General features: G+C 42.9%; 1 protein-coding gene across 5 annotated transcripts in view; it reads right to left on the bottom strand.

The window, feature by feature from the left end:
* LOC113957683 (phospholipid-transporting ATPase FetA-like) overlaps positions 1-14,028 on the bottom strand; it is a 93,379-nt gene that overhangs the window by 5,323 nt on the left and 74,028 nt on the right. For all 5 annotated transcript variants that reach the window (XM_027665348.1, XM_027665352.1, XM_027665349.1 and 2 more), the window contains 9 exons: positions 13,774-13,889; positions 12,598-12,762; positions 10,062-10,173; positions 8,866-8,971; positions 7,913-8,060; positions 4,712-4,895; positions 2,959-3,182; positions 1,579-1,662; positions 313-558 (listed from right to left, as the gene is read on the bottom strand). In XM_027665348.1, coding sequence (XP_027521149.1) covers positions 313-558; positions 1,579-1,662; positions 2,959-3,182; positions 4,712-4,895; positions 7,913-8,060; positions 8,866-8,971; positions 10,062-10,173; positions 12,598-12,762; positions 13,774-13,889 — 1,385 coding nt within the window. The remainder of the gene's footprint in view (positions 1-312; positions 559-1,578; positions 1,663-2,958; positions 3,183-4,711; positions 4,896-7,912; positions 8,061-8,865; positions 8,972-10,061; positions 10,174-12,597; positions 12,763-13,773; positions 13,890-14,028) is intronic.

Below are 14,028 nucleotides of genomic sequence, written 5' to 3'. Positions count from 1 at the left end.
CTTCAAATCCTTCCCATAACACTAGAACAAGTCCTTGTCTATTCCCTGCCTTAACTGATTTGTTGGCTATGACTGCAAACTTTCCAAGGCAAAGACTCTGCTTTTCTGTCACCCTGATCTTTTGTAACATATAAATCTCCTTTTCTGTTCAACTGAGGAGACTAATGAGGCATCAAGAGACCTTTTTTTTTTTTTGCAAGAATGCAAGATACAGCAGCAAATACAATGCTGTCAAGATCCCAAGTGGCCCTCCAGACGCTGCCATCATGAAACAGAAACTAATTCCTAAAAATATTACCTGGGATGCCTTACCTGTACAGACACCACAATCAGTAAGCAGGTCTGGGCCATCAGAGCAAAGGACTGGTAGTCAGCAATGGCCTTCCCATCACTCCTCATTGTATTGTACATGGCCCCATAGGGGATGAAGAAGAGGATGAGGGAACTGTATATCCCTTGCAACATGCACTTGACAAACACCACTTTGTTAAAATAGAGGTTTTGCTGGCCAGGCACATATAGCTGAGGAAACAGCATGCTCCAACGATCATCCACATCCTGAAAGCAGTGAGGAGAGGGTCAGATTTGCTGGCAGCTACCCAGCTGAGCAGACAGACCACTTAGGACTGCCGTGTCCCTGTGACATGCATTTCCATGAGAAAAGGCTTAGCACACAACTCATTCAGTTGTGCTTACTACCATGGCACATGCCAAAGTCACCTAGGCATACTTTCCATGTTGTATTTCATCTTTCTTATGCTGAAAAAATTGACAGCTGATGAAAGAAAAATAATATACACTTCATCTAAAGCAGACTGTATGGTCTGCTCTCCAGAGAGTTGACTGGAAGCTAAGGTTTACAAAATACTTCCCCAGGGTCAACACACAGGCAAGGCTCTCTTATTTGCATCTCTTAAGTGTCCAGAGCTGAACACTGGGAATCACTGCAGTAGCCAGTTCCTACTTATTTAACTTGTAAAATAAATATAGGAACACCTTTATTGCTCCTATGTCTTGTCAAACAATAACAGTGAGGTAGAAATGTGTGTGTGAAATTACCACAGAAAAAACTCTCTAGAAAGGCTGAACCTGGAAAATCTGGCTTCAAAGATCTAGCTAATTAATTGTTGTGTCTGGTCATTAGAAAGTCACTTGTCAGGCTTCAGGAACACAGGTAGTAGGATATGACTACTTCACTGGAGTGTTGCAATGGCAGCTTGTACTGTAGGCAGCAGCCAAAAGTCTCATCACACACTAAAATCCACAGACCAAATCAGGATAATCATTAAATTATAGACATCTCAAGTTGGAAGAGACTCATAAGGATCAGCAAGTCCAACTCCTCGTTCCTCACAAGATTACCTAAACCTAAATCATACGACTAGGAAGGAATACACCATCTCCCTTGTGCATCCTTCTTTTTGTGGTCTAAGTTCTTACTGGGAGGACATAATTTCAGGGGTTACCACAGTATCTAGCCAAAAGATCAACTGGTTTTGCTTCATGGGACCAGCTCAAAGCACCTGGAGATAAAACCTCTATTAAAAAAAATCCCAAAAGTGGTGACAAAAACAGTACCTGATCAAAGAGACTCATTCCTAGCACTGGAAGGGAGGTATACACCAAATTGTAAAGTGTAATGAACCACTCATCGTAGACGGTCTGGAAAAAAAACATAACAGACATAAAGTTACCAAAACACTGTCTTTTTAATTTCTTTGAAAGTATATGCAATTAAATGCTGCAACATCTTGGTTTGAGATGTTACTAAGACAAAAGGGATAAGATGACTCAAGCTCAGCATTCCTAAACAGGGGAGGGATCACATTATACCAGCCAAGTTTGCTCAGCACCCACTGCTGGCTGCAGCCAGAGTGGGATCCCTCTGCACCACCCTGCACCCCCAGCCCCTAACTATCTGCACTCCCCATGGCTGGGTTTGGTTGCAGGCTGGTTTGCCTGGAAAAAAGTCCATTTTTTTCACTGTAGATGTGCTCCTCTTCCAAGCTGCTGACACACACAGGCATCTCAGGGTTAAACTGCTTGTTCTAAATATGCGAACTACGCAAGCATAGGTCTTGCAAGATCTGCACCAAACTGTAACCTGTGTCATCAGCTGATGGTTGTAATCACTTTTGAAAACCCTGCAAGTGATGTATGTGCTTCATAATGCACCTAAGTGGCAGGGAAGGTTTATATTCTATATTAGGAAAAGATTCTTCACCGAAAGGGTGGTCAGTGTTCAAAACATGTGTGGATGTGGCACTTGGGTACATGGTTTAGTGGTGAACGTGGCAGTGTTGGGTTAATGGTTAAGAGGTCTTTTCCAACCTTAATGATTCTTTGATTCTGTACATGTCTTCAGGCATCTGGCCTCCACCAGGAGCACAATGAATGCAGCAATATCTGCTTTATACCTATATGGCTGAAGAAGACAGACTTGAGCCCATTCAGTGAGGTAGGAGGAATGGCTTAGTTTATTTTCTTGTAAAATGTTTCCAGATACTCTGTTTGAAAACTCTAGACAGAATCATAGAGTGGTTTTGGTTGGAAGGGACCTGTAAAGGGACCCTGCAATCAGCAGGGCCATGCTCAACTAGACTAGGTTACTTGGAGCCCCGTCCAACCTGACCTTGAATATTTCCAGGAATGGGACATCCACCATCTCTCTGGACAACCTGTGTGTTTTACCACCTTCTTTGTAAAAAGCTTCTTCCTTGTATCTAACCTATGTTTAGTTTAAAACCATTACCTTTTGTCCTATCGCAATAGGCTCTGCTAAGAAGTTCCTCTCTGACACTCTTGTAGCCCCTTAGCTACTGGAAGGTGCTCAAAATTCTCCCCAGAGCCTTCTCATCTCCCAGCTGAACCACCCCAGCTCTCTCAGCCTGTCTTCACAGGAGAGGTGCTGCCCTCTGATTATCTTAGTGGCCCTGAAAAAACAAAAGCTGGACCTACCTGTGCTGAGAAGCCAGAGAAGAAGCCATACCAGAAATGCACTAAGGTGAAGGCAAAATTCTTATAGAAGAAGTATTTGAGGAACTTGCACATGCGGATGTAGGACCACCGACCATGGACCAAGAGCAGGCGCTGCAGGTAACGGAACTGGGCAAAGGAGAAGTCACTGGACAAGACTGCCTGCATCCCCTCCTGGCCACTGATACCAACCCCAATGTGGGCAGCTGCAACAAGAAGGTTATTGATCACATCATTACACCGAGAGTTTTGATTACCCCGTCTTTAAAATCAGTTCCCTGCACTGGAGCACTGTGTTAATTCCCTTGCAGCCTTCATAAAAAGTCATATGCAAAGTCATTTAAAGAAAAAAATAGCCTTGGAGCACTAATTCTTTCAGCAGCACCATGATTTTGGCTGGGTGATACATTTCCCATAACCGGGATTTTATTATTTGAATGAAATTCTAGGTTCAGTGACAATTTATGTTTTGTTTCTGAGCGCTTTCCAACAGCACAAATGCTGTTGTTCATAAAAGCTGCTGTTATGAAAAAATAAATGTAATTTATATTGACATGTGACTTACATTTTACATGCATGCACGTCCTTCCAGCAGCCTTAAAACATCACCCCAAACAAGCAAAATGTTCAAACCGTTTTTAGATTTCTCAGACACTGTGCTACAAGGTGGACTGTAGCCTTTTTATATTTCCTGGGCTTTATTAGTTCAATCAAATAATTAGATAGAAGAGTCACTTTTTTTTTAGTGGTAACTTGGGTTTATTAAATATGGACATAAGTTTAATGTGACAGCTAATTATACGGCTTTAACTAATGAGAACAATCTTGATGGTTGGAGTTGGTTACATTCAAAGGTTTCCACGGAACAGTGACTTGATAAAATCCCAAAGTCTCAGCCCTCTTGGTGGGGAGAGTGGGTTAGTTTCTAATTATCATGTACACTTTAACTTTTCTTCGCCTTTCTTTGCTGACTGCCTGACTTATCTCCCTTGAAGCTCTCTACTTAGCCTTTTCTTTCTTAATTAAAAAGCTCCAGTTAATCAATTCGTGCAAATTAACACAAGAAAGATTAGCAATAGGCCTTCTGAATAATCTTAATTTAATTATACCTAGATAGGGGATTTTTTTCATAAATTCACTGAGGTAATGCAGCATCAAATGATGCTCAAGGATGAAAGCGCCTGGAAGCCCGTCATTTATAACTCAAGGGAGATAATTAACAAACAGCCCTAACACAATGAAATGTTAACAACCCCCTCATAACACTATATAGACTATTTACAGACAGAAAGATTTTCTTTCTTCTTTGCAGTCAGGCCCTCTATGAAACAGACTTGTTTGTTATACATATTGCCCTTGTGATGGTGGCCATGCAGACACACAGATGGACACATCACAGCCCAGGCAGGCTTTTCACAGAATCACAGAATCATTTAGGTTGGAAAAGACCTATAAGATCATTAAGTCCAAGCATTTTGTCTGTTCTAAGACAGAAACAGAGACACAGAGACTTGGTGCAACTTTGGCTTCCTGCTGTCCAGTGTGACCTAGAAGGCAGGAGACATGAGTAACCTGTAGTGAGAGTGCTCTGTAGAGACCTGCCAAAATCTGGGACACAGCCACTTGGTTCCTCAAAGAGGGTGGTACAGGAGGCACTCAGACACATGTTCTGCTGCTGGCCCACCTCAGACAGAAAATACACCAGCAAGTCAGTCCGCCAGAGCATATCACTCACTTTTGATCATGCTGACATCGTTAGCGCCGTCTCCAATTGCCAGGGTCACAGCCTTCTTGTACTTCTTCACCAGCTCCACCACCTGCGCCTTCTGCAGGGGAGTCACCCGGCAGCAGATCACCACTTTGCACATGCAGGCAGTTCTCACCAGCTCCAGCTCCAGATTCCCTTCCAGTGCATAAGCCTGAAAAGGAGTAAAGGCAGTGGTCAGGTCAGACAGGCAGCATCTCCTGGCTCACGAAGAGAATGCAGCGAGATGGAAATGAGAACTGAGATAGCTCTTCCATTCAGGAGAAGGTAGGTATGGGATATCCCAAGCAAATCCATCCACTCAGGCATAGGCAGTATCCACACCGCACATCATGCCACATAGTTTGCACCTTGGGTGTGCCACACCTGGATTTGCACCACAGATGGACATGCACAACAGCTGCTCTGGCTGATGCAACCTGGTAGAGTGGCATGTCAAACACCAGGAGCACTAAATTGAAGCACTAATGAAGCTGCTGCGTGGCCCGAGACAACCTTGTGTATCTCCATGCAAGAGAGTTTCTGCTCATCCCACTTGGATTATTATTTAAGCTCTGGGAAATCTGTGGTGTAAATGGGAAAGACTTCAATTTAGGAGTGCTTAATTAAAAAAAAAACAGAACATGAAAAATATTAAGCTCAGGTGAGCATGACAAAGCAAAACACAAAGCTAGGGAGAAGGCTGCTTTGCTCTGAGTGCTGACCTTTTAAATCAGTCAGCTGTGTTATTTCTATTCAGGAAGCACAGAGATAATTGGATGTCTGGTCACCCCTCCAGCTCTCTGTGAGGAGGAGGGAGCAGAGTTATCCTTTCATATTTCTTTCAGATCATGCTTTTTGACTCAGTTCTTTGTTGTCTCTTTTTAGCAGACATGCATGGCAGGAATCTGCAGGGTTCACTCCTCCTCAGAGCTCTTACAGCAGGCCCACTGCTTTTTCTGCATAAGGCACACAGTCCATAGGCCATATATCCTTTCTTCTTGAAACAGAGAGCTGTGAGTCAACAGTGTCCCTCCATCAAGGGCTCAACAAGAGACATTTTCATGGCTTAGCTTTAGTACCACTGGTCAGCACAGAGATGGCTTTTGCCTCAACATCCTCACTGTACAGCACCAGCAAAATGTTATCACGTCACATATTAAGGTACTACTGCACACAAATCAACTGGTATGATGATGCCATTACAGATGCTGCTGATGTGTTTCTGTTCCCTTGCTTTGTTCAAGCAACACCAGAAGTGTGAATAGCCCCAGCGCTGCCATCCCACCCATCTGCAGGTAGGGATACAGCACTGAGCAGATGCTGTGTTTGAGTGGGACAGTATCAGCACTAATACCACTGTTCAAGCTCACAGAAATAAATAAATGACATCTAGTTTTGTCTGCACTGTCCCCGTGGTCACCACACAGGAGAAAACCATGATATTGGTGAGACTCGTGTCCACTCTGTGTGGTCTGGCTGCTCCCACACAGCTCAGATTTCAGTTTCTCTGTGTGAGACATATCCCCTTGCCACGGTCTGGTTGAGTGTGTGGCTTTCCAGGAATAAAAAGAAAGCTTTGCCACTGCTGCCAGTGGTGCTTTAATAGCACAGCACTCAGGGTCTGAGTGGCTGTGGGATGGAGTAGGAACCAGCAGGGGCTTGCAGCTGATTCCCACACAATGCAGATGTGCCGAACCTGACAGAGCTCTTGTCTGCTTTGCAGCGGGGATCTAAAGGGGATTATGGCCTTCAAGGTAAAGAGTGAGTGAGTGTAAAAGAGGGAAAGAGGGTACTTAACAACACAGACACTGTCTGAAAGTGTTCAGGGTCTGTATATGGAGTCACAGAATCACAGAACATGCTGAGTTGGAAGGGCCCCACAAGGATCATCGAGTCTCTCTCCTGACCCTGCACAGGACCATCCCCAAGAGTCTCATCATATGCCTGAGACTATCATCCAAATGCTTCTTGAACTCTGTCAGGCTTAGGGCTGTGACCACTTCCCTGGGGAGCCACACAAACCAAAAACAGAGCAAGGTGAGATCTTTCAATTAATAATTTGCTGGGCTAGTACAGATCTGTGAGTGAAATTTGTTGGACTGCCATCAAGAGAGGTAGCAACCACAGGGAACAGAATTTCTGAGAGCAGCACCTCCCAGTACCTTCCACATCTACCTATTTGCTTTCCCTGAGATCTGGGAAAGTAAAATACAACTGATAAATAAACCTGGTATAAACTAAGCCTTCCTCCCAAACAGGTTTAAACTGATCTAAATCAGTTTTTTAATCTAACTTGTTCTAAAAATTGTGAAGTATGGGAAATCTGTTCCAGGCCTTCAGTATCCTCACCAGGAAGACATTTCACCCAAAACTCTCTTATCTTAGTTTAATTCCATTACTTTGTTTACCTGTTATTATTTGAAGAGTACTGCCACTACTGATCAGTATTCTCCAGGCTCAAAAATTTTTAACTCTTTCAGTTTTCCCCTGTGCTTTCCAGATCTTCCATGACTACTCTTAGTTTTCTTTGTACTCTCTCCCAGCTTGGTGTTACCTACTCTCTTTTTAAGCAGTTAATGTGAACACTGAGCATCAAATAGATGTGGGATAACCCTTATTGTCTAAGATTAGAAAGTTAACTTGTTTTAGATCAGTTGTGAGCCCTTAAGAGCCACACTTTCCAAGCAGTCTTGCATCTGTCACTTAACAATTTCATCTAGAGCATATTACTTCAGTTTGCTTTGAAAAAATCATGGGAGGGAGTATCAAAAAATTTATTAATTAAGTTATAAGATCTGTATCCTATCTGTTAGGCTTATCTCTTATCAGATATATTTAATAGAATATGTTCTTGGCATACTTGAAACCCATATCTAATGTTATCTTCTTGCTGCATATACAAACTACCTGGTTATTTTTTTAGTATCTTTCTGGAAATTAGAATTATTCCAGCTACTCTACCCCTCTTGTTCACCAAAGATCAGGGCTGGCTCTTCCCTGTTCTAGTCTTCTAAAACCTTGTCTGTCACCTTTGACGTCTCAGATATCCACTGAACCTAATCCTCAGTTATGGAAAAAAATTCCTGTCCTCTAGAGTTACATTTTTAAAATATTTTTCTGACATTCAGTATGTCTTCCAGTAAGTTCTTCAGGAAACTCATTCCTCACAAGGCTCTGAACCTTCCTTACCAGGCTGTGGCCAGTGATAACCAGACCATACACCCCATTTGCTTGCTCATCAGGTATAATTTTTGGTTTTTTTGAAGATTTTTCAAACTGAATGTTGATTTCATCACTGTCCAGAAAGGAGTCTGGCTTCATCTTTTTCCTTGCATTCCTAAAAAAAAAAAAAAAATAAGTCCAGGATAATAATTAAAATCTTGTGAAGTTATATATGTTTTCATAAACTTTATGAAAACAAAAAATTGATGTTTTCTTCTAATAGCTCATTTTAATTTTCCCTGTATCCCTACAACAACATGCATTGTTTCACTGCTGCCATCTGTGCACATCATCCACCCGCTTCTGAAACTCTAACCAGTGTTGCCAACCTTTTGCTGATTTAAAGTCAAACTGAGTGTCTGAACGTCATGAGGGATGGTGTCCCAAAGGGCATCCAATTTTCTGAGCATACTGTCTGGCAACCATGTATTCCAACAGAAAAGGGCTGAAAACCTTCCCCATTTTCCATGTACACCTAAGAACTTGTGTCTACAGAGGAGGTGAGGGAGGAAGGTAGGTTCTCACACACTGCCAGAAAAAGACCATATCCAGACAAAGGACAGCGATGTGGATAAATGGCAATAACTGTAGAGCAACAGCACAGCTCAATCCTGAAGCCAAAGCCTTTGTGGCTCAAGATCACTTGCTGGTAAATGTCAGCTGATAATGCCTGTCTGATTCTGCTTTCTTATACATTTATTTAATTTGACCTCTTGTATTAAGAAGCTTCAGCACTGACTCTTAGAAGAGACTTCTACATTGTGTTTAGCTAATGGATCTTCCAGGGAGCCAGCTAGCCCTTATCTAAGGTCCCTGAATGAACTGCAACAAGTAAAGCTGACAGGAAAAAAAGGTGGCAACATACAAAACACAAACAGTGTTAATGCATGGCAGTGTAACTGTGTATTTCAGCCATTTACCTCAGCTCATTCAGGACGTCATCAGATGTGCTGCCGTCAATAATGAAAACATCTTCCATGTCATCGTTCAGCAAGTTGCAGGAGTAACCAATATTCACTGCTGTCTCTGGGAAAGATAAACCAGGAAGATGAGCCATGTTAGGAGGCCCAAATTCACCCAAGCCCCATCCTGTTCCTACTCCATCCTACAGCCAGTCAGACCCCGAGTGGCCTTTCTACACACGTGGCAAAAGCTCTCTTTCTGACTCAAAAGAGCTCAAAGCCTTTCAGAGTCAACAATAAGAGAGCCAGGAGAGTCACTTTGATGGATGTAATAGCAAATCTCCCTTAACTGGGCTTCACAAGGCCACAGGAAAAAATAATTCTGCCAAAAATAAAAAGTTCAAAACACCCTCTGGCCAACGTGCTTGGAACAACAAAAAACATTTCATGTTGATCCAAAAATTTTTTCCAGGATTTTTAACTTTCCCTCTCGCTACTTCCAGAAAAGCCCCAAACCATAGACCTCAAGAAGAATATAAAGGTATTTTTTCATAACATTTTGAAAAACATATTTTGGTATCTTATAGCAAAACTATTGTATTTGGAACATGGCAAAATGAAATGTTTAATTTTTTTCAAAAATTGTCTGCTCATTTCTTGGATGAAATTATTTGCAAACACTTTTGGCCCCCCTGAAACACTATTGTTTCAGTGAAGTTACTGTTTCTCCAAAATAATTCACTGGAGTCTATTTACCATTCTTTCCAACTCTAAACGCCTATGTTTCCTCCATTTCTAGTCCGGATCATTAAAGCCAGGACCAAACTGAAACGTACCCAACATCCACTTTGACGTTAAAGTTTCTGGAAAGCAGGACAAGATTTTTTTCCAATTTCTTCACTGGGACGGTCAACTGTACTACAGTGACACCTTTTCACAGTCAGGGACTATGGGATGCTTACTGTCACCCCTCCAAAAGCAAAGGATGCTGCCTTCACCCTGCTTCCAGCCTCAGGACAGAGTGTAAGGATAGACACTAACTACAGTTAACTAGTCTAATTCCAGTTAAGAAATTTTGCCTAGGTGGCAATGAAGCAAAGCCCTGTAAGTTTGTCTTATGTGCAGTTTTTAAAGAAGAATGAGAATGCAGGTCTTATCAGAACCATCCCACCAGTGGGAGAGAAGAGAAGCATCCAAAGCTGTAGTGCCTTTACCTTGCTTATCTCCAGTGAGAACCCATATCTTGATGTTGGCTTTGGCAAGAGTCTCAATTGTCTGTGGGACTCCATCCTGTAGCTTGTCCTCAATCGCTGTGGCACCTAAGAGCTTAACAGAAAACAGTGGAGGACTGGTAAGTTGTTCCATTGTTAGCAAAGGAGAAAGCATTACCTAGAGGTAATTACTCAAGGAGGCACAAATGAAATCCAGATATAAGGTTGTACTGATTTTCATTCTTCCTCTGCAAATTTAGTGTACAGAGCATAACCCTGATCCTGCATATGTTCTAGTCTCTAATTCCTAGGGCTCTGAAGGATTATGAACATGCATGAAATTATTTGCCAGAATGTTTGCAGACCTACAGGTCTGTGTTCTTCCATGTGTTCCCTTCACAGCAGATAGAGTTTTAACAGAGGGACAAAGACAGCTGTGTATCCATGCCCCCAGACCTCCATATGCATCCTCTTCCTTGGAGCTTGCTCCCAGCTATGCTGTACTGCAGTTGTCACATGGCTGCTAAACATCTCTGCCTTTAACAGATGTGTCCCTGCCGCTGCTGCACACAGTCACACACCTAAACCACAGACTGCTCAGAACACAAACTTTCATTATTTTAAAGTTATTGGTTTTTTCTGCATTTTGGAAATAATTGGTGGCTTTAACCTGTTGTCAAAGGGACATGAAGATTTCACTGCTAGCTCAGGTTTAGACAGCATCTGCTACCACTTACCTCCTGCTGCTGGGAGACTAAATTCAGAGGTTGGCTTTAAGCCTGAGATCCCTTTTGGTACCCTGGGATGTCCACCATACATCACCTATGAGCATTATCACCATAGGCAACAGCTCTGATGGAACTTCCCTATAGAGTCCTCAAAATTGTACAGTCCCCATTTTACAGTAGTCCCTGATCCACTTAGAGAGAACTTAAATGTTATGGCTTAAAAAGTAATGTCCTGGGAGCACCAGCTCATCCTTGGCAGCCTGAGTCTGAGCTGGAAGCCCAGAGTTGGACATTGATAACAAATGTGCCCAGGAAGAGAGAACAAGAGCTTCCATTCCCTACTGCCATCATCTTTGTGGAGCTGCAGAAAGGCACAAAAGGAGCGTTATTAACAGGCCTTTGGCTTGTCTGCCGATGATCTGGTGTAAAAAAAGCTGGAGAAAAAGCCATGATGTCTTCTTGACTGTGGATGTTCCTTAACTTTTAATCAATCAATGATAAATAGTATTTTACTGCTATTCTCTGAATCTATCCATGTTCCATCCCTTGTGTCCTTATATCCTTAGCCCTCTAGGGGCCCCTAGCAGAAACCTACCACATAAGGGACTTCTGCTCTTGGACATCAACCAGACCATGATACTTGGCAGTCCTCTACACCTCCACAAGACCCACCTATGTCCTCACTGACTCTGGTTCTCACAAGCCAGGCTTTACACCCACCCTCTGCTCTTCCCACAGCATCTTTGGGAAGTAAAGTCACTCCTGTACAGTGAAGGTTCTTGTGTAAACAGTGTTTTATTCTGAGCCACGCTTCTTCCTGCTGGTCTTTCCTCGACTCAGGCCATGAGCTTCACGACCTTTTCTTGCAAAGCAGCTGGACACTCCAGCCCCTAAACCTCCAAGTCCTTCCTGCTTTGAACATGCCACACAGAGCAGTTACACAATTTTTATGGGGATTTTTCACTATTCTATTGAGACCTATTTTCCACTATTCTGTTGAGACCCAGAAGGGCAGTACGCTCTCCCCCCTGGGCTACGCAACTTCCAGAGGCCAGCATCTCCTCACACTTGTTTCTTCCCTGGGTCCTGATGGCATCCTGAACACAGAGTTAATGGAAGGAAAAAGGGTGTGTTACCCAGGATTTCTGAGATTTCAGGAAAGCACTGCTGCTAGTGCAAAAGCTCAGCTTCTCCTCAGATCCCATATATCCTTTTCATCCATTATTCATGTCTCTAAAACACAGGCAGATCCCTCAGGGCATTTAAAAGCTGTAACAACACTGAGGGAGAGTAGAATGCCTTGAAGATCACAGTTTAGCTCTATTTCAAATTGACACAAACATGTTCATGGACATCATCTACCCCTCCTGCCCAGGGCTGCAAGAACAAAGGAGATGCTCTCTGAAACCAAGGGGCACTGGGGATTATTCACTGCCTGCCATTTCAAAGACTGGAAAATAAATAGATCAGCCATTTGCACATACAAAGGATAGCTATGAAATATTTGTGTCCACGTCATCTCCCGCAGGCTCTGGTATGTCATTTCATCATGAGAAAGCTACTCTGACACCCACATGAGTTAAAATAAAACCATTTCCCTGCACTGGTGGCTGACACTGCAGTTACGGGCTCCTGATGGAGGGGAGCCCGTGAACAGCCAGGACTGCCATGCTCTGAACTGCTCCTGTCACACAACCCACTGAGCTGTTTGCAGAGCAATGTTTGCTGAAGTCATACTGAGCTGTTTACTGACAAACCACCATCCTCGCTGCCTCCCCCAGAGCTTGGCCCAGATTCCTTAAAGTACCAACCATTAGGTCTTTTTCAATCTCTTCATATAACTCTGACAGTTTTTCTTCCCGTCCTTCCAAGGCAGTGCTTGCTTCATGGTGGCGCCTGATCCAATCCTGGAAATAGTCTTTCTCCAAGTTTTTATAGGCCACCACAAGTGTCCTCAGACCTTCTCCAGCAAACTCCTGCAAGGCAGTGGTGAGACAGAAAGGTCAAAGCAGAACAGTCTGATCACATGGGCTTACAAAGGACTCTCAGAAAGTAGACTGTAAAAAGTATCTTGTCTAAAGTTTGCAGAGGAAACGTGAAAAAAATTGCACCTTAGACCACAAAGTTTGGGTTACTTATAAAAAGTATTTCCAGACCACTTGTCATTGCTATTCATGGTCCTTACAAAGAAAAAACTCAAAAGGGCTTTCCTACTTTCTGGCTCCAAACATTTAAAATAACCAGACAGTTGTTTCCCAGGCTCATATTTCTCAATAAAAGGTCCAGAACAGTGAGACCTAAATAAACCTTAAACACAGGCTTGAATTTTGGACCTGGGCTCAACGTTTTAAGGGCACAAATTCTGGCTGAAATGCACAGCATAAGAACAACCAGTCACAGCAGCTCAGCAAGTCCTTATAACTGTCTTTTATGATGAATAGTATAGAGCTCAGTGTTTGGTGCAATAGCAGAGATATGTTTGTGAAAATGGAGGTGTTCTCCCAGACTTGAAATAAAGGTGCATGAGGAACAGGCCACATCCACAGCTCTGTTCTGCCCTTTCCTTTGCCACCAGCTTTCTCTGACTTCCCCAGGCAGTGAGCAGAGATGGTTTTTCTATTACAAAACCCCACTGGCAAAACTCTCTGTTATCTTGTGCTCTGCAACATTATCAGCAGGATCTGGAATCTCAAGGGAGAGTAAATACAGGCCAAAACATCCCCTTATGTGAATAACAACCTCCCAGTGCACACCATCAACAATATAAAAGGCCACAAGTTCAAGTAATGCTTTTTCTTTGCTAGATCTGGAAGAAGAGACCTAAGGCTATATAAATTAATTTGCCTCTCTATTCCATAAATAAAAAATTGCTGCTTAGATGCTATGTCTGAAATCTGGGGGTTTTGTGGCAACACAAAGTATGCTTCCACATCTGGAGAAAAGGAAATGATCAAATGCAGAGATGTTGTTGAGAAGGAAGCACTTACATTCAGGTGTTCTGTGGTTTCCTCTTTGAGAGATTCGCAGGACGAATTAAGCAGTTCATAAAGAATGGTGTCAGCCCCCTTGCAGTACAAAGTCAAGTCACCTTCTGGACTCTGCACTATGAGGAAGAGGAAAAGAAATGCTACAAATCCCAAGCTGAGGTTTTTGGGATACACAGCCATTTTATGAAAACAAAGACAAGTTTCTAGAGGTGTCTGAATTCTACCAGGTTTTGGCAAACTCCCAGAGAATCAAGA

The sequence above is a fragment of the Corapipo altera genome, unplaced genomic scaffold (assembly GCF_003945725.1).
Source record: "Corapipo altera isolate COAL_440 unplaced genomic scaffold, ASM394572v1 61045, whole genome shotgun sequence".
NCBI lineage: Eukaryota > Metazoa > Chordata > Aves > Passeriformes > Pipridae > Corapipo > Corapipo altera.
This window is presented reverse-complemented; position numbering and strand designations above follow the sequence as displayed.